Source organism: Epinephelus moara, chromosome 23, assembly GCF_006386435.1.
Source record: "Epinephelus moara isolate mb chromosome 23, YSFRI_EMoa_1.0, whole genome shotgun sequence".
Lineage (NCBI taxonomy): Eukaryota > Metazoa > Chordata > Actinopteri > Perciformes > Serranidae > Epinephelus > Epinephelus moara.
The window spans coordinates 20860654-20884909 of record NC_065528.1 but is presented as its reverse complement, the minus strand read 5'-3'; the positions used below and the strand labels follow the sequence as shown (position 1 = coordinate 20884909).

The following is a 24256-nucleotide window of genomic DNA, read 5'->3' as shown; positions in this document are numbered from 1 at the left end:
AATATTGCTTCATTCGCATCCTCCCATGACCCTCTACCACTGTGCCAAATTTCACATGGATTGACCAAGTCAGTGAGGAGAAAAATGTGGAACAAACACACACACACACACACACACACACACACACACAGTCATTATATAGTAAAATATTGTCTTTGGTCTTTGTTGTATTTTTCTGCTTGTAAAAGCTGCGTTACAATTAAGTGATGTAGTTTTCTGAACTGACCAGACTCTTCTACCATTTGTCTTTATCCAGTTAGTCATTATATACACATTACTGATGATTAATTCCCAACAATCTCTTATGTTAATATTATGTGAAAGCACCAATTATCAACCCAACAGTGTCATTGCAATATTGATTGAAAATATTGTTATATTTGATTTTCCTCGCCCAGCCCTCATCTGCTGAGTGTAATATGGACTTTGCTTTTGGAACAAATGCCAAAAATGGAATCTGAGTCACACATAAGTTCAGCTGACTTTTGTCCACTTCCTCACTTTCTGTCTCCACTCCATCAGTACTTGAGGCTGTGAGGAAGTTCGGCAGGAGGCCAAAGTCCTGGGGTCTCATTTATAAACATTAGGCCTGAAAGAGGCGTGCGCCACTTCCCACGCACAAGTTGTGATGTATGAAAACAGACCTGATGGGAGAAAATTTGACCCATGCTTACGAACATTTTGAAGATGGGAAACTGGCGATACAGGTGGTGAGGTAAAAGCCTGGTTGTAGAAATTGTCGAATATTTTTGGCACGCACCACTTTTGGCTTTTGTCCATACGTACATTTTTAGTATGGATCCTACGCATTGTTTTATAAATGAGACCCCTGCCCTTTGCTGACTAAATGGCGATTTGTGCAACTGCCTCAATTTGGGGATCTGTGTTGACAGAAAAAGATAATCTGTTTATAGCTTGTGTTTTTGCCCAGATGTTTGTGCTAACAGAGCTGCTTCCTTCTGCACAGGACAACCCCCTGCAGCTGCCTCTGAAGAAGTGTGCAGTGGTGGGCAACGGCGGCATTCTCCGGCACAGCAAATGTGGACGGGACATCGACCAGGCCGACTTCATCATGCGGTGAGAAACATGGCGCTCTGCGGGGCTCTGAGTGCAAGCGTGTGCATTGTATATTACCGCTTCACTGCTCCTGCAAATGTGAAGCGGCCGTGCCCAGGAGAGTAGCCAAACACCATCAGCCATCAGTGATAATGAGAGCTGGTGTCGACTGTGGCCGAGGGGGAGGCAGACAGAAGAGACAGGAAAATGGGCCACATCGAGGGCATGAGAGAAAAGAGGGTCGGCGTGAGTAAGCAAAATAGGAAGAGGAGATGAGCAGAGAGGCGTAAAGCAGAATGAAACCATCTGGTAGGGCAACATAAAAGGAGAGCAGGTGATGGGGACTTTGGTGGAATCACACAAAGAGGATCATTTACATATTCTTTAATATGAGATAAAGGTATTTTTCTGTTTGATACAAGTAATCAAAGCGCTGCATTTGTATTGGTTTTGATTGAGGAAGAAACCACCTCTAAAGGAGCTTTAATCCTCCCCGAGAACATGACATCTACTCTGGCGTTGAAGCAGAATGAGCTAAAGAGAGACATAAAATTCAAATGCGTGACATTTGAATTTCAACTCAAACAGAAGGCTCTGTGAGAGCTCCAAGGAAGAGATGCCACTGATAAACAGCCACATGGGTTTACAAGGGAAAGATTCAAATGACATGCACGCAAATTCAACAGTCAATACTGTAAGTGTGTTCTCTATCTGAACACAGGGCAGAAATACAGATTTATTCAGGTTGTATTAAATATGGCAGCACGGCAGCATCTGACTTCAGCAGCTTGCATGTTGCAGTGTCCGTTGATTCTTGAAGTGGACATTTTTCTGATTTTCAATCAGCCTTTCTGAACTTCCAGAATGAAAAGCTCTAGACTGCAACCTGTGGCAAAAAAGTAATCCAGTTTATTTTGTGTAACTACAAATTACAGATGTGCCTTAAACACATGACTTTTAAGCCCCATTGCCACTGCACACACACAAAAAAACACCCACTAATACCTGCTAACATCTGGCTTTTTAATGTCATGGGAAAGGTTTTAATCGGCATTCACACCTGGGTCATGGGTATTATATAATCACCTCCGGCTCTGATTGACATTAATTGGAACACAACACCTGGGTGAACACCCTAATTTTAGCTCCTTTACTGGCGAGATGCAGTGATGCACCACCACAAAATACCGCCTGTTTCCACCTAAGCAGCACTCAGTCATCGATCCAAATTAGTCATCACCAAGTTTGAAAGCAAAACTGAATAAGTAAGAGATGTGTAAAAAGAAGGAACAAGTGTAAAGTTTTCACTGAGCTGTTTCTGGCCTGTCTGTGACGTTGAATGTGACAGACCAAAAAAACACGCACACTCACACAGAGAGGCACACGTGTCTGCTGCAGAGCCGCCTAGACCACATTGGTCTACTGGCAATGGTAAAGGAATCTATAGCCTCCTTTTAGTAGGTTAAAACCCCACGTAATTGCGCTAATTTTAGTGGAATAGAGATATCAGTAGAATCTACCGATGTACCCTAAACGTCTCATATACAGGCTTCTGGTAAAATTAGTGGTATAAAACTGTTAAGTCCAGGGACTCCACATTGCAGCCTGTTACAGTAACATTACATTAAGCTTTCCTCTTGCCATAACCATTGTCTGTGTTTGTGCGCATATGGAGCACTTTGAAGTATCTCCTTAGACTTCGTTTTTCCTGGGAAGCCTTTTCCCCACTGTTTTTGTTAGTTCATGCAACTATGTGAAAGCTTCATGGGTAACGTCTGTATTTTTCAACCTGGACCCTATTTTAAAATGTGTTTGTGTCTAAGTGACTAATGGAGATGCCAGTTTTTGAAACTGTTCCAGTATTGAGTGGCAAAACAGGCTGCAATGTAATAGAAAAACGTAAATTTACATCCGCTAAAAGTGTTTGTTTTTGCCACCGACCGGCTCGGGTTATTATTATAAGGTCCCCCCTTAATTGTCCAGTACCCCTTAGCCCTCGGCCCTACCCCTAGCCCTTGCCTACTACCTCTTGGCCCTCAAAATGAAGCAAAGAGGGATAGGGGTTGAAATCTTTCCCTAGGAATTGGGACACCACTCACTACGTCACCGCGTCAGTTACGTTCACGCATACGTAACTATTTTAAACAGGACGCTGTGAGCCATCTACATTTCCATCCGACATCTACAATGGAGTCTCCAGTTGAGTTCATCCTACCGATCGCGTTTGCATTAATCATGACAGACGACAGGGGACTTCTGCTAGCTAGATAGCCAGCTAACCAGCTAACATTACGAGGCAGCATAGTTATACTAGCTGGCGTGTTATCGTAATGTGAAAAATCAGACAATTTTGCAGAACAGGACAAATGACAGACGCAAGATAGTGCAAGCTAGCTAGCTAGCTAACAAGCAACCTGACGACGGTAACGTTAGCTATGTATGAACTTTTTTCCCCCGTCTCTTGCTTGGTGGTAGCCATGGCGACGTCTACCCCTCGCTGGCATCTGAAATCCCTCGCTCCGAAGGGCTAGTTTCAACACGCAAATGTAGGGGTAGGGCTAAGGGGTACTGCTAGGGGGGGTATTGGGACTGGCCCTAAGTGTCTGACAACATTATGAAAAGAATCCCAACAGAGATGGACCTTTTGGTTAAAGAATAATATCCTTTTTGTTTGACCAGAAACCCTGAAATCGGCGTCGCCAAACACACCAAACTCCATTAAGTAAACCGCAATTTAAGCATGTATAGAGCCAACCTATTTTCACAACTAACTGGGTGAATTAAATGTTTCAGCCAACCCAGAGTTGGTGATTGTTGAAAGAGTGGAGACAAACCAAGACAGCTTTTTGGAGTTATATTTTGTTTCTGTTGACTTTGAATGAAGCGTGTTTTACAAGGACAAAATTACTGTTTATTTAAATGGAGTTTGGTGGGTTTGGTGATAGGGATTTTGGGGCTATTTCTTGTCAAACAAAAAGGATGTTCCTCTTTAATAAAATGGTCGACCTCTGTAGGGATCTTGTCCATAATGTTGACACTTAGAATAACAATCTGAGCCTGTCAGTGGCAAAAACAAACACTTCAAGTGGACGTATATTGACAGTGCTGAAATGCCCACAGGGATTACGTTACAGCCTGTCTCACTGCAGCTGGCTTCAGAGCCTTACTGGACCAATTTCAAAAATTGTTGTTCACATAAGTCATTCAGACGGAAAAGAAAGGAGAAATATGGTCCAGGTTGAAAAATACCAAAGTCTCCCTTTAAGCACACTGCTGTTTCTATCCTGGTAGTGATATTGTCGCACAAACTCATGAAAAAGCAACTAAAGGACTTAAAATGAGTCCACAATTGTGAATTTAATTGAAAACAATCCATCTGCCTTCAGCAACATATTGCACTCTCTACCTCCTGACTGTCTGCATCATTGTCAGACTGTAAGCACATTACAGGAGCTGATGTGATTGACCATGATCACAACCAGCCCTCAGCAAACCCACTGATAATGTAATGACAGATACTTCATAACTCGACCCAGTTTCCAAGCATCAGGGCACAGTTGTTCAGAGGTAATCTGATCAGATTGGCGTCCTTAAAAGAATAAAATGATTCTGAAATCATATTAGATTGAAGCAGTTTCTGATTCTTCTGCTGTCGTTTCACTTTTACCAAAACATTTTAGCTGAATGTCACAGTTTCTCCAGAGTTGATTGGAGAGTTATTCAGATCACCTGTTGCGCAGGGTGTGAGGACTGACTACTGAGTAGGAATTGAGAGCAGCTTGATGCGTTTCTCCTCTGGGCCAATCAGGGTGTGACGACACCCTTTCTGAGGTCTTAAGAGAGCTGAGGAAATGCACAACCAAAGCACTCTGATCCCTCAGTGATGTAAAACAGACCTCATGTTAGCAGATACGGTCAACCAGAAATTCTGCTCTCTGGGACCTTTTAAGACTTCTTTGCTGTCTTTTCCTGATCTGGTTGAGGGTGACTTTGTGATTCAGACAAAACTCTTCTGTAGGATTGGGATACCTGAAATGAATGAAATTGAGCAAAACCATTCAGTTCAAAAAGATTTTGTCCCCACAAAACAACTCACTGTCACTCATAATTAATTACAAAGACACAGTCAAAAGTAATTTCATACAGTTGCACCTCTGATCTGATCTATCAGCCACAGATTGTTAGAGTGCCCCAAGAGTGAGACCTAAAACCCAAATATGAGTCTGCATTTTACCACTCTCGGTTCCCTTATCTTAAAGTCAATGGGTTTTTGGTTAGCCTGAAATTAGATCTGTGTTTAACACAAGCTGAAGAGACTTTCAGGATATGTTCGACAACATAAAATGTGTCAGTATATGCACCACTTGTGAACTTTGATGCTTCTATGTGTCTTAAAAAAGGTTGCTAACAAGTGGCTAAGTGAGACCGAGCTGCGCCAAACACAGCTTTACAACCTTGTTGTGGTGGTGACATGCAACCAAAAGCTTTTTACTTCTAGCAACTGCATTAAGGCTTCAATAAACATGAAAGTGGTGTTCATTTGTAAAGATTATCTTGCTGAACAAAACTTTTAAGTATTATAAATGTTTGTTCGCCACAGAGCTCATTTCAGCAGTAATCCGAAATTTAAATGGAAAAATCCCATAGGCTTTTTGACGAGGGAATCAGTGCTGGAGTTCTATGGTTATTCAAATAGTTTTAAGGTCAATGAGATGACACGAAACAGGCAACACTAGGGTTGTGTCATATCATCTTGTTCACAATAAGACAGGTATATTTTTTAATATATGAAAAATTCATATCGTGATATTTGGACTTGTTGACACATTGACGTCATACTGTTACCCACGGCAACAACAAGCATGACTGAAAATGAAATTATTAGCGACTCCACGGTGGTTACAAAGAGATGAGCAGCTTCAGTAGTGTTGAATAAACTGTGGTGTCCTGAATGTTTTATGAACAGCCCTGGACTTCTCAGACTCTTTTAGCAAGTTACCGCTCAGAGGGAACTCATTCAGCGGCTCCTCCGGCAGCAGCACAGCATCTCTCCCTCTTCTCTCTTGCCGTGCTCAGACTGCGCACATGGGAGTCTGTGTCGTCGAGTGATTTTGTCATAAACCTACGTGACGCTTGCGACTCGACAAAAAACTCCATATATGTGAAGGTGCAATAGTTCTGGTATCATAACAGCCGGTCACAGGTTACAGCGTGATGATTAGAGGAGAAATGACAGAGCATAAAGGTCCAGGTGGAAAAAAACAACTCAATCATTTAGGATTTTGCTAAAAGAAGGAAATCACCTGTTGTATTTTGGAGCTGTTTAAATGTGTCATTTGTGGTAGATTTTATTTTGTTGAACTTTGTCACATCATCAAGAATATTGCTATCGCAAAAATACCCTGAAATATCATGATATTATTTGAGAGCCATATTGCCCACCCCAAGGCGACACAATTTCTCTACATGCTACTAAAATAGCTTAGCTGGTTTGGCAGTTCTGACAAACGTTAGCTCACACTGAACAGTCACTATTACCTAATTTGACACCCACAACTGCATGCAAATGTGTGCCTGAAGCCCTTCTCACGTCAGCAGATGCAGTAATTATCTTAAGGCCCGTTTCCACCGCAGGAACTTCGGGGTAATTTTACGGGGCCGGGGCCATTGGTGCGTGTCTCCACCGCAGGAACCACCCCCGAAGGACAGAGTTCCGGAACTTTTACAGGGGCTAAACAAGTCCCTGCCTCGGAGTAGGTACTCAGAACGGCCCCGAAAAACTCCTGGCTGGGGCTTGGGGTTTGATTGGATATACTCAAGGCGGAATGTGATGTCAACAGAAAGCAACAAAATAGCCGGCATTTTTAAAACTCAGCAGACAAGGGTTAGCTCGTTCATAGCTTCCACCGCCATGTAAACAAACTCAATAATCTGTTAAAAGCCTCCCGTTGTCGGATACGACATGAAACTACTCCAGTTAGCTCAGTCATGTTGTAACTAAGACATCCGCTGGAAAAAAAAATTTTTCACGGGCCACTTTGTGAGTATAGTGAGTTATTACAGACACCGCTATCAGCTAACAGCTAACGGCGTCCCTACGTCACCCCGGTCAAAATGGTCGCGCAACGATTACATCACATCCAGAGCCCGGTAACTTTACAGGAACCTTCCTCCTACTCCGCTCTTTCAGTGGAGACACGGCGTTTGACGGGGCCGAGCGAGAGGACGTTCCTGTAGTAGTTCCTGCCCCCCAAATAGTACCAGGAACTTCTTCAGTGGAAACGGGCCTTAAATCTCACACACTTCTGCACAGCTGCTGGAAAAATATCCAGGAACTCTGGCTAGTAGCCTGCACCAGTTATCTGGATTTGGTGATGTTAAGGGTGATCCAGTCCAAAGTTGCTTTGAAAAACAGTGCAAAACTGAGATGGACTAGGGTGATCCAGATCAAACTTTTTGAACAGCTGGGCCCTGAACACATCTTTGGTACAAAGTGTGAGAAATTGTGTCCTCAAATGGCAAAATTAGCCCCGTATAGTTGTTTGGACGCACAGATGGCACACTTGATAAGAAAAAAAACATGTTATGTGATTTCGCCTTGCCCCAACCCATCTGGTAACACAGACTTCTATTTTGCCGTCACGTTTGATAAGTTGAGTCTGTTTGAAAAAGATAATTTTACCAGCCAGCCCACGTCACTGTAAGCTTCGCCATCTGGAAGTAAGAAAATGTCTTGTCGCCATTGATACAGATTTCTGCCAAACTGTGACCCAACAATTTCAGGCCCCTTGAACTCATTAATCTAGAGTAGCACTTCAGGCAACCAGATTTAACTGACTGGAGATCACCAGGCAAATGAAAGTTTAAAGTGAGAGTATCCCAAGAGCTGCAGGGAGTGACCCAGAAGACAGCGTAACGGCTACTGAGACAGCTGAACCTAAACTGAAGCCGGAGCTTATCAAAAGTTTGAAAGAAAAGTAGGACTGATAAACCCTGAGGGAGGAAACATGACACAGCAAGGACACAAAGGCATTTTCAGTATTCACAGAAACAAAGTGTCCTTTTCCAGCATTCCTGTATTTGCTCTGTCTGCTGAACATAAACAGCTCTGATGTGTTAAACCACGTATGAGACGTGCAGGAGGTAACGTTGCATGATAATTTTAATTTAATTGTATTTCAGATTTTGGACATTGAACCCTGCATAATTTTGAGTCTGATATTGATTTAATATTAACTTTAATTACAAATGACACAAATACACATTTTAATGAAATGTGTATTTGTGTGTTGTAAGCTATAATAGTATTTTATGCCTTTTTTTCATTGAAAGAACACCTGTCTCTTGGGGCTGCTGTCATTTCCACCACACTGTAAATTCAGGGAGGTCTTGTTAGAGTTTGTTTACTTGATGACCACAGCAATAGTCCCCTGACAGGAAAGCACATGCCCAAATAGTTGGCTCCATGGAGGGAACTGGAATAAGAGGAAATCCGGGTCAATTTTATGTTAAATCAAGAATGTCAGGAGGTAGAGTGGGTCATCCACCAATCGGAAGATCAGTGTTTTGCTCTCTGGCTCCTCCAGTCGGCATGTCGCAGTATCCTTGGGCAAGATACTGAACCCCAAATTGGTGTGTGAGCGCGTTTAAGCTGAGTAACAGGTGGCACCTTGTATGGTAGCCTCGGCCACCAGTGTGCATCAACGTGTGTGTGAATGGGTGAATGTGGTATGTAGTGTTGAGCGCTTTGAGTGGTTGTAAGACTAGGAAGGTGTTATGCATAGGGTTGGGTCGGTATGAGAAAAAAAAAAAGGTCTGTTTTTTTTTTAAAAACGCATCAAGTCGGTAATACCGGATTTTTGCCACTTGGGGGCGCAGTTGACTCATTTAAAATAAAAAACAACCATAGGACAACAGAGCGACAACAAGTTGTTTCTTTTATTCCTTACAAATAAATTTTGCAGCTTACTCAATCAGTGCAAACAAAGGTTGCCTCCTTCGTCTGGCTCAAAGCCAAAGTGTTGCCATAGTGGCGCATTCTTTGATTTCTTTGAGACTAAATTGTCCGCCATTATCGACTCCCCGTCACTATTAAACAAACTCCAGGCTACAGTAGAGGCCTCGGCGCATGCGTACTCGCACCCCCTAGCTCAGTCCCCGCCCCACCCCCACCCCCCTCTCTCTCCTGCTCGCTGTGCGCTTGGCGAAGAGGCAGACACAGGTACCCACAGACTCGGGCGTACTATAAGCGGAGCGGACTCCGTGTAAAAATGTCAGTGAAAAATCCCGTGATGTGAAAAATACATGCCGAACAGTCTTTTGTGTGCCACTGGTGCACGGAGCGGAGTCCGCGCGGTCGTGCTTTGCGCGCACGGGGCTTGCGGACGTCCACTTTTACCGGGTGGACCTCCACGGAGTCCGCTCCACGTACGTTCCACCCGAGTATGCGGGTCTCAAAAAAAAAAAAAAAAAAACCCGGCCCAAGATGGAGTACCGAACCAAATTGGTATTACCGAGAACCGACCCAATCCTAGCTATGCAAGTGCAGGTCCATTTGCCATTTATCTTCCATATATTGTGTCTTTTGTGTGTATATACTGTATATACATTACTAACACTAAAACGGACATTAGCAAGCGAATATCAAGGGATTTTTTTCATCTACGGTCATTTCCATCACTTTGTTTAATGTGATAGAAAAGATATATGGAGATGGAAATGACAATCCCACTCTCAGGCTGTATCGCGGAAAATATTGTATGAATACATTTCTCTAAATGTGTGTTAGATATTCTAAGGGTTTCCAGGCCAAAATGGCCCATAGTTGATGACCCTGCTACATGTAGCTACATGCTAATGTCAGGGGAACATGTAATATTGTTTGCTGACGTTGTAAGTTCTCCCTGATTTCAGATCATATTCCATCTGGAACATGTCTGGTTGTGTTTAGCAGCTTCTATTGATCTTTCACAGTAGAAAGTGCTGCTATACTCCGTTACAGTCATTTCCCCGGCTGTGATGACGGCTCAGAGACGGCAAGAAAGAGATGACCTGGAAATGCTGACCAGTCAGGGCAGTGTGGGCATAATATTGTTGTCAGTTTAAATTTGCATTATAACTGAAGCTGAAACACTGTACGTGTACGTAAAACGCACACACACATCCATGTGGGCAGGTCATGTTGCTATCATAATCAGATCTAATCATCAGGGTAATGAGTGCTGCAGGAATGAGTCCTAAAACTGTTTATAGCACTCCCAGTTCCCTCGTCTCAAAGTCAGTGGGTTTTTTATTGGGTTTTTGGGTAGATGCCTAAAATAAGGTCTGTGGTCAACACAAGACTAAGAGACTTAAAAGTTTTGTTCTACGATTTGCAATACCTCAGTTAATACCCCACATGGATGTTAAAGCATTTGTGTCTTAAAACAGATGCTGGCTATCAATCAAAATACAAATGAATAAACTTCATCCCTGCAGCACTCTGTTGTTTAAGTGCTTGAGTAACTAACAACTCTCAATACAACGTTTATGTGGAGTGTGTGTGAAATGTTAAATATATCATGTGTTTTGTTCTTTCAGGTGCAACCTTCCACCGCTTTCAAAGGAATATGTGGAGGATGTTGGAACCAGAACACACCTGGTTACAGCCAACCCCAGCATCATAGAGAAAAGGTGATCAGTCCGAATCTGTTTACTTGTGCAGAGGTTTTGAAAACTCAGGGTGCTTTCACACCTGCCCTGTTTGGTTTGGTTCAATCAAACTCAAGTCCAATTGCCCCCTAAGTCCTTTTCATTTGGGCAGGTGTGAACACAGCAATCACACTCAGGTGCGCACCAACACAACCGGACCGAGACCTTCTTGAAGAGGTGGTCTGGTTACAAACGAACTCTGGTGTGTTTCGTTTGTAGTGAGAACGTGTTCAGACCTCGATCCGAACCAACTGCAGTCACATGACACATTGTTTGGGTTAAACATGAGCCTGAGGTCTGAAAGCACCCTATGAATTTGATGTGTTCAAATAACGCCAGGCAGGTGAGGCATTACACGAGTAATGTGACAGTGTGATTGAACACTTAGGGTCATGAATCCCAAAGTTTCAATACCATTGAATGAGTATGACTTTTAAATTGCACCACAATTTTGGAGCTGGAGCAATCTACACAGGCAGCCAAGTGCATTTAATTGTCACCAGTGCACCCTTTGGTCTAGTTTTAACTGCTCTGGAAGTAGGATGTGGTTGATTGAGAGTACAGAAAAACATTTTTTTCTAACACACTAACCAACAGGCCAACCAAACTGTCGGCTTTCACTCCCCCACTGTGGGATCTCTACTGCTCTGTGTCCATAGAGCGCCTATAATAATATACATTCAACATTTGGAGTAAACTATACAGTTCTGTTCATGTCATGTTCTGAATGGTCATGGAAATTTTGTTATGGGCCCTTGAAAAGTTGTGGAAAAGTTTTTTTAAATTTTATTTTGTACATGAAAATGGCATTAATTACATTAAATATATATTCATGGGAGCATAGTCTTGTGAGTGGACTCAAAACATTTTAACACATTTGAATGTATTCTTATGAAATGTTTTTACACATTCAGATATGGTCAGTATTTTTGACCCTATTTTGTTTCCATGAATACACACAAACAGGATTTAAAAAGGGTAAGATAAAATAAAATAAAATGAATGAAGCCAATGAAACAGAAGAATTTCCTCTCTGCCTGTTCACTCTAAACTGTAAAACATCCGCTTTGCCAAATGAGTTATTGCTGTATTTAGTCCTGGGCCAGTGTGTAAAGAGCAAGCATCACCCATTGTGTTGCTGCATGTGACAACACAGGATACTCATTTCCTTTGTAGACGGGCAGAAAAGGAAGAGGGAGCAGACAGTTATAGAGATGAGTCAACCAGTCATCAGGTTATGAATCAACATTTAGAATAACTCCGCTCTTTCTCTATCACTCTGCCCCTCAGATTTCAGAACCTTCTGTGGTCCAGAAAAGCTTTTGTGGACAGTATGAAGGTCTACGGCTCCAGCTACATCTACATGCCGGCTTTCTCCATGAAGCCTGGCACCGACCCGTCACTGCGGGCGTATTACGCCCTTGCGGACACATCCTCCAACCTCACCATGCTCTTTGCCAACCCGGAGTTCCTGCGCACGGTGGGAAAATTCTGGAAGGCCCGCGGCGTGCACGCCAAACGCCTCTCCACGGGGCTCTTCCTGATCAGCTTGGCCCTGGGGCTGTGCGAGGAAGTGACGGCCTACGGCTTCTGGCCATTTTCCGTCGGCCTGGACGAGCAGCCGGTCAGCCACCATTACTACGACAACATCCTGCCCTACAAGTGGTTCCACGCCATGCCTGAGGAGTTTGTGCAGCTTTGGCACCTGCACAAAAGTGGCACGTTGCGCATGAGAGTGGGACGCTGCTCCCCACAGGAAGGAGGGAGTTAGAGCTTCTCAATGAGTAAAGCGACAGCGGTCAGTTGAAGTTTAGTGGGCTACAGGAAGCAGATGAAGACATTGGGATTGTGAAATGGCAGGAAGTTGTCGCCATGACAAAAAATGGGTGCGCTTATTTCCTCTGAGGAACTTCGGCACTGCGTCTGTGTCCATACACACTCCTGCTGCCCCCCAAGCTAATCCCTAATTATCATAAGAATGTCCTCCACCCAGACCAGCAGCATCAGGGACAAAATACACACTAACACATGCAGCCAAACACACACACACACACACACACACATTCCCAAAACTCGCCATATCTCCTCCCCTTGTTTCTGAAATTGTGTGTGCATGGATGTTTGTTTGTGGAAAGCCTCAGCTGGGACTAATAAGGGTGAAAATGTGTGCGGCTGGATTGGTTTTTTTCTGTTTTTTGTAAGATGACTACTGTATCTGACTGACATATGGGGCAGCTGGACCAAACCCCCCTCTGGGTCTTTGTCAAACACAGACAGAAGGAGTGGAGGACCAGGGGGAATAATAAAAGGCACTGAAAGACTTGCGAAATGGGAGGAACAAGGGAGAGATAATGGTATCCTGGTACCTAGTAGCTTGAATAGGGCTGAAATTTAATGGAGGAAAAAAAAAGACTGGCAGGGGGGAGAAGGAGAGTGAAAGCTGGCTGGTATGTGTATGAAAGGATTTTTCTCTCTGCTTTTCTTCAACCGAGCGCTTGATTGGCATTCTCTGGTGCCAAACCGAGCTTTAGTTCAAAGCGGGAGCCATTAGAGATGGAGTCTTAAGTACTATATAGCCTAGAATGTTTAGCCAAGTTGCATTTGAACCCTTCAGTGAAAAGGGAAAATGAGTACACCCGGGCGTCCACGTATTGTTTTTGCCAAATGTGATTTTCAGGATTAATGTGAATTCTTTTTTAGGTTCATCAGAGGCCATGAAAAGAAGGGAGAAAGCGTTGACAACGTATGTGTAATCAGAAATGAACATTTGCTGCAAAAAAGACCTCACACATAGGTACCTCACCTCGAAGTGGACATCATCACCAACAGAGTATCCTCTACTACACAGTGTAGTGTCACGTATCTGTTTTACGAACTTCATGTCTTTTTACTTCCTGTCAGATCGACATTTCTTAGCCTCTGATCTTAGTGATCGCAGAGCTGTTTAATTTCTAAATTAATTACTTTTTTCACAGCTAGCTTGTACATATTATTAATAGTATTTACCGTTTGTGTTTGTACATAGCGTTATTGATCATTTTGATAATCACAGCAGTTTTTAATATGGTTAGCCAGTCAGCTAGCCTAACTATCTACTAAAATCAGATTATGTCAGCTCTATGGAGCTTTACTGCTCACTTTAACAAGACAGTGTATGTCCATTAATTTAATATATTTGGCAGCTCTTCCAAGCACTGACTGTATAAAAAAAAAAAAAAAAGGAACCCTAGCCCTAGCTCTAACACTAACGTTAGCTAAGCTAGCTAAGTTAACGGCGAGGTTGCTCATATCTATAGAGCTTTACTGCTGGCTTTTGTGAGATGGCTTATGGCTTACGTTAGCTTATCTTTGAGAATCAAGCTAACGTTGGTGCAACACTGAGTGACAAACATAACTACTTCAATTCAGTTCATTGAATTTATTTGTGACATAAAATCATAAAATATGATTTCAGTAAAATGTACAGTAACATTATCTTCATCCCGATCTTCACTGAGATGTTATTTTTTCAGAAAATAATGGTAGTCTACTAAAACGTTAACAACACAATACACAAAACAAACTAAATAATTTCAACAATTTGAAAGTTACAAAGCTAACTTTGTAAAGTGTCGTCTGTCAATTCTACCGTAATGTTATTAATTTTGCCTCTAACCTTGTTAACCTAACTATGTTTTGTACATACATATTGGTAATATTATTGGTCAATAATGGTCAACCATTTTATATACGTTATCGATCATTTCGTAATCACCTCAGTGTCTTTGATAGCTGTTAATGCCATTAGCTAGTCAGTCAATGTAGCACCAATGTAGCCTGATTTTTGGCACTTAGCTAACGTTAGGTCACTGTTGCTCTTTTTTACACTTGGTGCTTGAAAAATCATCCATTATTTAAAAGGCCAATGGCCGCTGGAACCCAGGACTTTTTAAATCTGCCTGCGGCCTCAAGCCTTTGACCAAATCACAGCCATGATGATATACAGTACAACATCACTCCTTTTCGTGTGATATTGCTTAAGTGACAACAACTACCTTAAATAACAGAAACCATCTTTGGAAAAAAATTGTCAAAAACATGTCCCATCCACTAACATGGCGGGGGCAAAGTTTGTGACCAGTGGGTGATTGAGATGTTTCAGCTTCACCTTTTGAGAGCTGTCGTATTGTCCATCTTTATATACATTCTAAGGATAACCTTAAATAAATAAATAATAAATAAATAATACTTTTAGCAATATGTACAAAGCTAACTGTAAAAAGCTAAGCCACTAATTTAGGAATGAAAAAGAACTGTAATCACTCATGTCGGAGGTGAAGGTACCGTTATTTTAGATTTGATAGGAAGTAAACAGGTATAAAGTTTATGAAACAATTAGGCTTATACTTCACACTACATTCTTTAGGCAAAGAATTTGGTACGATTCACTATCAAGCAGACTCCTTAGGTACAACTGAACTGCTTCTTTAGAGGGGCAGTTACCAAGTCATCTCTTAGTCGCTGTACTATACTTGCCAAGTGCCAAGCCAAAGGAACAGTGGTCTCTTTGATAGCTGCTCTCACACTGTCCTTGTGCTCTCAAATGGCGAGACACTGATTTAAAGAGAGTTAGTGACAGAAAAAAAAATTGATGTCACAAAGTGACATTTTAATGGCTTCATTTTTGTTTTCTTAGATACTGGACAGCTGGTAGGGTAAATTATTATTTTTGTTCTTGCAGTTATCATTTTGCATCCAAGTACAGGAAGAACTGAGCCTCTGTCCTGTGCGTGTTCATTACAGTGATTTTTTTTTTTTTTTGCACAAGGGAAAAACAACTCGCTCATGTAGAAGCCAACACGACAGACACGACAGTTGTTTTTTTTTTGTTGTTTTTGTGCTTGCAAGCCTTGCAGATGGAAAACTTGATTTGAAATTGTATCTTTCTTTAAAATATGTTATTTAAGAGTGATAAATGTGACCGTGCCATATTGTCAATGCCGCAACAAAGGATAACTCTGCATGGAAAGTGCATGGAGTGCACCACAAAAAAAAAACAAAAACAACAACCTCGAACTCAAGGTACAGAACATGTCGATAGTTTAGTGCTTTATGCTTTTATTTTTACTCCTTGTCTGTTAAACGGAATAAGGTCCAGTGCCTTTTTGGATGTATTAAGGCACAAAGGATCATTCAAACGAGGGATAGTTCTCGCTGACTTTCTTGGCCACACTGCGGATCAATCAATATGTCATAGTGACCCCTAACATCTTATTACATCAAAGAGAGCTGCACACTGCTGGACCAAGTTCATGAAGTGAAGCAAAGTCTAATCATTTCAAGTCTAAATGCACATGTTGCTCTCCAGGACTCGAACTTGATGAACACTTTGACCAATTTGTTTTACTTATTGTGATGTGTCTTATTTGCACCTTTTTATTTTGTCTCTCCTGCCCAGTATTGTGAATGAGTGAAATGTGACATAGTGAGAATTTTGAGTAAGCATGATGATTTTTTAAACGTGTATGTGCTTTTGGTACACAGGTTATATTTGTTTATCTATTTCCATTACATTCTGATTCATGCCCTCATTCCATCCTATCTGAGTGATTAAAGGAGCTGAGATTTTCTTATTAAAAGGGAGATGAATTTGTCATGTAAATATTGGTCTATTACTGTAATGGCCAATTAGTTTTAGATCGCCAAGCATTCTTTAAAAGTCTAGTTGTTCAAAAGCTACTTCTGGTCCAAATAAACTGCAGTTGTTGCCAACAGAAAACATCTCTGACACTGAGCTCTTCCTGCTACAACCTGCACAGCTTACTGCACAACATATTGTGTGCAACATGTAACTTGATATCGTAGACTGTATAAGAGAAGTAAACATAGACACCGGGTCTAAAAACTGAAGCCGAAGAGGAAGTGCCTTAACCTGGGGGCAACTCCACTGGTTGCAAAATGAAGTCAGGTTGTACAGTCCATCCATCCATTTTTATCCGCTTATCCGGGGCCAGGTCACAGGGGCAGCAGGCCAAGCAAAGCACTCCAGACCTGATCAGATGCCCGAACCACCTCAACTGACCTTTTGACCCGAAGGAGCAGCGGCTCCCCCCGGATGTCCGAGCTCCTCACCCTATCTCTAAGGCTGAGCCCAGCCACCCCACGGAGGAAACTCATTCCAGCCACTTGTATCCATGATGTCATTCTTTCGGTCACTACCCAGAGTGTTGTAGTCCAAGAAAATGACCCTACTACTCACTTGATTTATTACCTCAGTAAACATTTTTCTAAAAAGTTAATGGTCTCAACCAAGAGTTTCAAGTCTTCTCCAATACAGCGTGATGTTCATTTTGTAAATTAAGGTCCCATGAGAGTAAAACGGACGATGAAGCAGGGTATGCTTTAGGACATGGCTACCTTGTGACTGACAAATCGCTCCCACGCCTCCTTCTTGGCAATCAGGTGTAGCAATTCTTGTCCTTCCCAGCACCACCCTTGCGTCTACCTATGGTTGCCTCTGGCTCCAAAAAGTCAAGATGGCAACGGCCAAAATGCCAAACTCAAGGCTTCAAAACAGTAGTCCACAAACCAATGGATGAAGTCACGGTGGCTACGCCAACTTCTTTTATACAGTCTATGGTTGATGTTCAAAACGCTGAGGTGACATACATTGTTAACAGCTTTTCTTATTGATACAGTGTCATTGAACATCTAAGAGCAATATTATCACCGTAACCAATGAGGGCAGCATCTCATCAATAAGTTTTTTACATTCCAATCACAGGTTTCATATCAAGGGAGCTGAACACACCAAGTGTGTGCTTGTGCACTACACTTTTAAAATCACGTCCGTAATTGATCACATACTGATAGTATTAAATTTCAGAAGATTTATAGGAATAGTTTGACATTTTGAGATATGAATTTATTGGCTTTCTTGCTAAGAGTTAGGCCATATTTACACCTAGTATTAACATGCATCTTGGGTGATTGAATCAAATTGACAGCTCTTAATACAGGGGTGAATGAACTGAATGCGTCCTCAGTGCATCTTAAGACCCAGTCACTCAGACTACATCCAGGGGTCAGGTCTGGGCCGCATATGGCCATATTCTTTTAGTAGCTTGTATGCTAATGTGACCTGGGCCACACTGACACTCACACCAGCAACGAAACAGCTCGACTCTGTCGTTAAATCCGTTAATAACCATTAGCATCACATTATTGAGTCCCAATCGCTCAGACTATATTCATAGGTGGTCTAGGCCACATATGGCCATATGTGTTCTGGGCCACATTGAAGGACCGCCTACTTAGCTGACGTTCTTGTTTATCTGACTCCCCTGGACAGATCAGAAAACTTTCTGTTGCTGCTGTTACACAAATGCAGAGCTGAAGGAATGTCTCCAGAGCATCTCCTCTCCGGTCAGTTCAATATCTGCCCGCTTAGCACAAGCTAACACAGCAGCAGCTGTTAAACAGTCCCAGCAAACTTACTCCAACAACGAAACAGCTTGACTCTGTCATTAAATCTGTTAATAACTGTTAGCATCACTCCTAACAGTTAGCCCGCACACATAGTGTCAGGGCTAACTGGTAGATCAGTGGTTCCCAACTGGTGGGTCCTGGTCCAAAAGTGGGTCCACACCTCCCTGCCTGAGACTGAATATATGGAATGAATGGACCACAAGTGACAGGTGAGAACAGACAGACATAGAGCTGTCCACTTGTGTCCACTCTCGGATCGCCCAAGATGCATGTTGATACCAGGTAGAAACAGGATCTGAGATGTGAAGATTGATACCATTCATGTCTATTTGGTAAATATGTAGCTACAGTTAGCATATCTTAGCAGAAAGACTGGAAACTGGGGGAAGAGCTCACCTACCAGCACTTTCAAAGCTCACTGATTATCATGTCATATCTTAGATAGTTTCACTCCCAAATAGTTTTACTTGGAATCCACATTAAAGTTTTTGACTCACTGATTTATTTCAGGAGAAGAATCTGTCTGCAAGCTCATAGCCACCCTGGGAGTCTAATCAATCCTTACTGATACCATAATTAACTTTGGAACATATGAAGTCAGAGTGAGCTGTCTCCCTGTTTCCAGCCATTTAGATAGCATACAGATATGGAAATCATAATGTCAGACCATTTCTTTAAAGCAGCCAGCGTTAACATGAGACTGTGAAAAAACAGTGCAACCAGACAGTACCAAATAGAGCATGGCAGGTACACAATGTGCAGCACTGTTGTCCATTTCATTTCCTGTCTCGAGCCAACTGGTCACATTTATCAAACTAAAGTATGTGTGGCTGCAGGGTGACTAATTGCTTAGAGTCATCGAAAGGTCACATGTTTGATCCCTGTAGCAGCCATATCATCAGCTGCAGTGTCCTTAAGCAAGACGGTTGCATGATGATCAATATGAAACCTGCCACTGTGTGAAACGATTAGTTCTGTAGCCGCCTTTCACCTCATGATGACAATGTCTTCTACTGTTTGGTGGGAAAACAGGAAGTTGGTCATGCTTAAGTCTTAGTGTGGGTTTAACTCTGTACAGATGTGGTCTCAGATGTAGAGAAGTCTTCACCTATAAAGTGAAGACACGCTGTGGCACAAATGAAATGACAACATTAATATGAATGTGAAGGATTGTTACGCGATTTTATCTTGGAATCATTCTAAAGTTTTTGTCTTAAAAAAATAAGACACTGAGTGAATATTAATGCAGGCCATGTGTTGCTCTCACATTGGTAGAGGGACAGTGGTGTACATTGCTGTCTTTTTCTTTAATTTCCATGGGGAGCACCAATATTTTTGCATTCTACACATAGTGGCTTTAAAAAAACTTTAAATCCCAAACAAAAAGTTAAAGATTAAAGGAGTCCTTCACCCCTAAATGGACACTTGTATATCAGTTACTCACCCCGTGTTGTGTTTAATTTGGGAAGAAAACTTTATTTTTCTCACATGCCTCCACAGTGGCATGTGAGAAAAACAGAAGTGTGTTTTAAACAGTGATATTTTAGCAAAAATACATGTGTTCGGTAAACACTGAAGATGCGACTGGATAAATGAGACTTTAATTATACTGTTTAAGTTGTGTGAGAGCTTTAAAATGGATGTTTTGATAAAGTTTTGCTGTTGTTAAACATAGTCCCCTTTTACTCCAAGTCATCAAATTCCGTTTTTGGATTCTTCGCCCACCATTGAGGCATGTGAGAAAAGTTTTGGAGTAAGTAATTGATGAAAAAAAGGTCATTTGGGGGTGAAGTATTATTTTAAATATTCTTCAAGTTACGCTATGATCCACTGATTAATATTACCGAATTTGGCTGTGGTGTTGCAGTAAATAAGGTAAAAAATACAATACCCTCTTTTGATAAGTACCGATCCAGAGGGCTCAACTTTCTTACATATTTAAAGGTATACTAGGCAGGAGCCCCCCAAAAAAGGAAAAAACAATGTATAAACTCATAGGAAGTGTGTGGTGATGTGTTTATCCGCAGAAACACTGCCCTCTGCCTGTATTTTATTCTTATTCTGCTGTGTTTGGTGAGGTCAGGACTGTAAAGGTAGCGACCAGGTGCCAGACCATAAGCAGCATGCCTCCAAGAGGAAGCTCCGACACAGCGCCAAATATAACCGCAAATATAGCGAACAAGAATTGGGTTGGCTTTTACTTTCAATTGTGACAGTGTTTTCAAACAATAACCGACACTTCCTGCATAGTATACCTTTAAATATTTGATGTTATGCCAAGCTTGGTTATTTTAAACAACAGATGTAAATGTGCTTTATTTGCCTTGACTGACTGAATTTGTATTAAGAAAAAAAAATATATATATATATATACAAAATTAAAAAAAAAAAACCTTTTTGGAGGCATTGCTGTGTGCACCACCCTGACTGTCACCTCCTCTGCTCATTCATGTCATCTGATGTGAACAACCCTGCCTGAGCATGTTAAAAATAAATCCAAACTGCAGTTCAAAATGGACTTAACCAGTTGTATGTGCCACCTGGATTAACTGTGAAGGATTAAAAAAAATGAAAACAACCATATCCATATACAAGGCAAACACTGGTATCCAATAAAAGAAGGAAAATTTTAAAAATGCTTTCAGCTGTGTGTTTCATGTGAGATTGGAATGCCAGATGTTACATGTGCTCATTGTTCTGCAGTGTTTTAGGTGATAAGTCCTGTTTTATAGCCTCATATTGATGTTAAACAGAAGACAAATGTAGAGTAGATGTGCTTAAATATAAGAAAAACATTCAGCTTTTTTCAGGATCGAAGTTCTCATGGATATGTGCATAACTTGTTTTATGGGAAATCATTCCATTCCTGTGCTTTCCCTTTGTGTGGGCACGCAGGAATTTTGCTGCCCACATAGTTTGTTTAGTGGTTATGAATATTTCTGCTGCCGGAGAATGGCTTCAGTAAAACCCTCTGCTTGCCACAGCCCTGTCTGCATGTTTTCTGGGCCATGAATTTTTAAACATGTGTCAGCAGAAGCTGCACAGCTGTCTCCCAGGCCACTGGTCCCTGCTGGACCGTTCAAGATCAAGGCCCTAATTTGTCTATCTGGTGTGATGAGATGGCAAAGAGGATGGAGCATATTAACGATGTTAGAGATTTAATGATGGAGGTTTAGAGAAAATGGATGAGAGTGTACATGAGTGAGTGTATGAGTGTGTGTGGGGGGTGGGCTGCGGTATGCAATAAGTCCTGCAGCACATGTAAAGGGACAGTTCCACCTTTAGGGAATAGTAATATATTTTTAATTTAACCCAGGGTTAAACTGTGTTCATATGTAATCAGGCAAACGGCTGACGGCAAACCAGATATGATTTCAGTGTATGAAAGCAGGGCAGCAAAATGCAGTGAGGCCAGCAGAAAATACCAGTAACAGAAACAGTAGATTCTGCACATGTACCCAGAATCTGTGGGTGACTGGACGGGAACTGCCCATTGGTCCGACAGCCCATTGGTTCGACATCCCATTGTTCCGACCATATTAAACTCATTGTTCCGAAGTCCGTTCCAAAATCATCATGATGCCTGTGGTTAAGGTCTGGTTAGGTTTAGGCACAAAAACCACTTGGTTAGGGTCAGGAAAAGATCATGGTGTGGGTTAAAATGAAAAAGAAAGTGACAAACACATAAGCCGTGAGCCTGCTCCACCTCAAGCCGGTCGCGGCGCACCATACGCCCGCCGTGAGCCGTTCAGCACCGCGGACAGTCGGACTAATGGGATGTCGAACCAATGGGCTGTCGAACCAATGACATGGACCCGACTGGACAAGATTTTGGTATCTGAAGTGTTCTGGTTTTTGTTTGTAGTCCGAGTAAGCTATCGTCTGGTGAGCTTTATATTAGCTATAGCATTTGCAATACGCAATCACAGCAATACAAAATAGATATTCGAGACAGAAATACAATATATTATAGGTTATATTTCATGTTGTTACTTAGATTTGTGTGGCTGAATCTGAGCGAATTAAAAGGATTTGTAATGAAGGGTTTCAAGACTGCAGTAACGATATACAGCATTCCGCCCAAAGTAAAGCGGTAAACACACTGGCACCACTGCGGCGCGGCACATCATGTGACACATGTCAAGTGCTACCCCTAGCAAACACTAGATGCCTCACACTGCAGCTCACGAACAGACAACCACACAGTTATTACTGCTTTTATTGAAAGATCTGTACTTCCTCCACCACTGCGTTAGCTTAAAATCATATGTGGAGAGCCCCTAATTAAACTTGATTTCTCAAGAGCTGATCTCCAGAATTATGACTCAACAGGCAATATCTTTTTGGCCATTGTCCTTATAATGCCGGGATCGTGGACCGTTTATCTCAGCTTAGCTATTTGTCGACCTCAACAATGAGTCTCTAGGCATCCAGTCTTTGTCACACACAAAACAGTAACAACAGAGTTCTCTTTACACATCCATGGTGAGGAGAGGAGTCGAGCTGCTACAGGAGCAGAGAAAATGAGCTGCTATGGGAGCTGGTATGTACAAGTAGAGACAAAGTGGTGGGGGGGCATTTAATTCTGGGGGCAGCAAGGCTAGTAATAGGACATTGGCGGGGCATCTACCTGCCACCGGTGTGAGGTTGTACATTAAAAATAATAGGGGCGTGTTTTTTTTTGTTTTTTTTTTAAAGATATTTTTGGGGCCATTTTGCCTTTAATGGACAGGACAGGTAAGCGTTAAGGGGGGAGAGAGAGAGAGAGGGGATGACATGCAGCAAAGGGCCACAGGCTGGATTCAAACCCTGGCCGCTGTGGCAACAGCCTTGTACATGGGGCGCCTGCTCTACCACTAAACCACCGACGCCCCGGGGGGGGGGGGGGGGGGGGGGGCATGTATTTTTTTACATGCAGGGTTCACCACCAGTGTGTTCTGGCCTTAAGTTTCGTGCATTTAGTTTGAAGCCAATTTTCTTCGTGGCCAAACAGTGAAATTACAACTTCCTGGTCCATCACATGATGCCACTGGGTCCAGACCGCTCCACATCGTGACAATATGAATGTTCATATTAAATTGTGGTAATGTTGTGTTTCTTATGTCTTCAGTGGTGTTGTAAACAAAATGACATGTAGCAGACCAACCCTGTCTCGCTTTTGCCATCCCAATGGTGTTGTCTATCCGCCACCTACTGTCTGCCTGATTCCATGTGAATGCAGTGTTAGACTCACCTTGCACAGCAGTTGGATTTTTGCAATACAAAAGGTTAACCTGAAAATCCAGTTCTGTTTGGCACATCAGGTTAGGTGCGGGCGAGGGCAAGTCTTGAGCTTGACGGTATGTAGTTTGACAGAGACTGAGTTGTGTAACATTATTGGGCATGCCCAACAGGGATGCCACAGATGACAATGTTTTTCTGTCAGTCTGTCGGTTGGTCCAACACTTCAGTCCAGACTGAAATATATTGTCAGATACTGGGTGAATTACCATGAAATGTTGAACAGACATTCATGTTCCCCAGCGGATGAATCCTATATTGAGTTTGGTTACCCTTTAGGACTGCCAGCAGGTTGATAATTTTGCCTTTTCACTAACAAAGACCACACCAATAAGAAAAAGATTTTGAATGACTTACTGCGTAATGGGTTGAAGGGTTGAGGGTTGAATGGATGAGGGATGGAGGGATGAGGGATGAAGGGTTGAGGGTCGAAAGGATGAAGGGTTGAGAGTCGAATTGATGAGGGATGAAGGAGTGAGGGATGAGGGATGAAGGGTTGAGGGTCGAATAAATGAGGGATGAAGGGTTGAGGGATGAGGGATGAAGGGTTGAGAGTCGAATTGATGAGGGATGAAGGAGTGAGGAATGGAGGGATGAAGGGTTGAGGGTCGAATAAATGAGGGGTGAAGGATGAAGGGTTAAGGGATGTGAGATGAAGGGATGAGGGATGAAGGGTAGCTGGCGAGCACGGTGATGAACGTGTTGAGTCAAAGGCAGGAACACAGGGAGTGAGACTGAGTGGGGGAGTTGTTTCTTCGTGAGC

At 42.3% G+C, this 24256-nt stretch overlaps 1 protein-coding gene across 1 annotated transcript in view; it reads left to right on the top strand.

Annotated features, from left to right (window-relative positions):
* Positions 1-16521, top strand: part of st8sia1 (ST8 alpha-N-acetyl-neuraminide alpha-2,8-sialyltransferase 1) — a 27589-nt gene extending 11068 nt beyond the window's left edge. Inside the window, exons 3-5 of the mRNA XM_050036569.1 lie at positions 968-1077; positions 10636-10728; positions 12037-16521. Coding sequence (XP_049892526.1) covers positions 968-1077; positions 10636-10728; positions 12037-12517 — 684 coding nt within the window. The 3' untranslated portion in view covers positions 12518-16521. The remainder of the gene's footprint in view (positions 1-967; positions 1078-10635; positions 10729-12036) is intronic.
* Positions 16522-24256: the final 7735 nt, after the last annotated feature.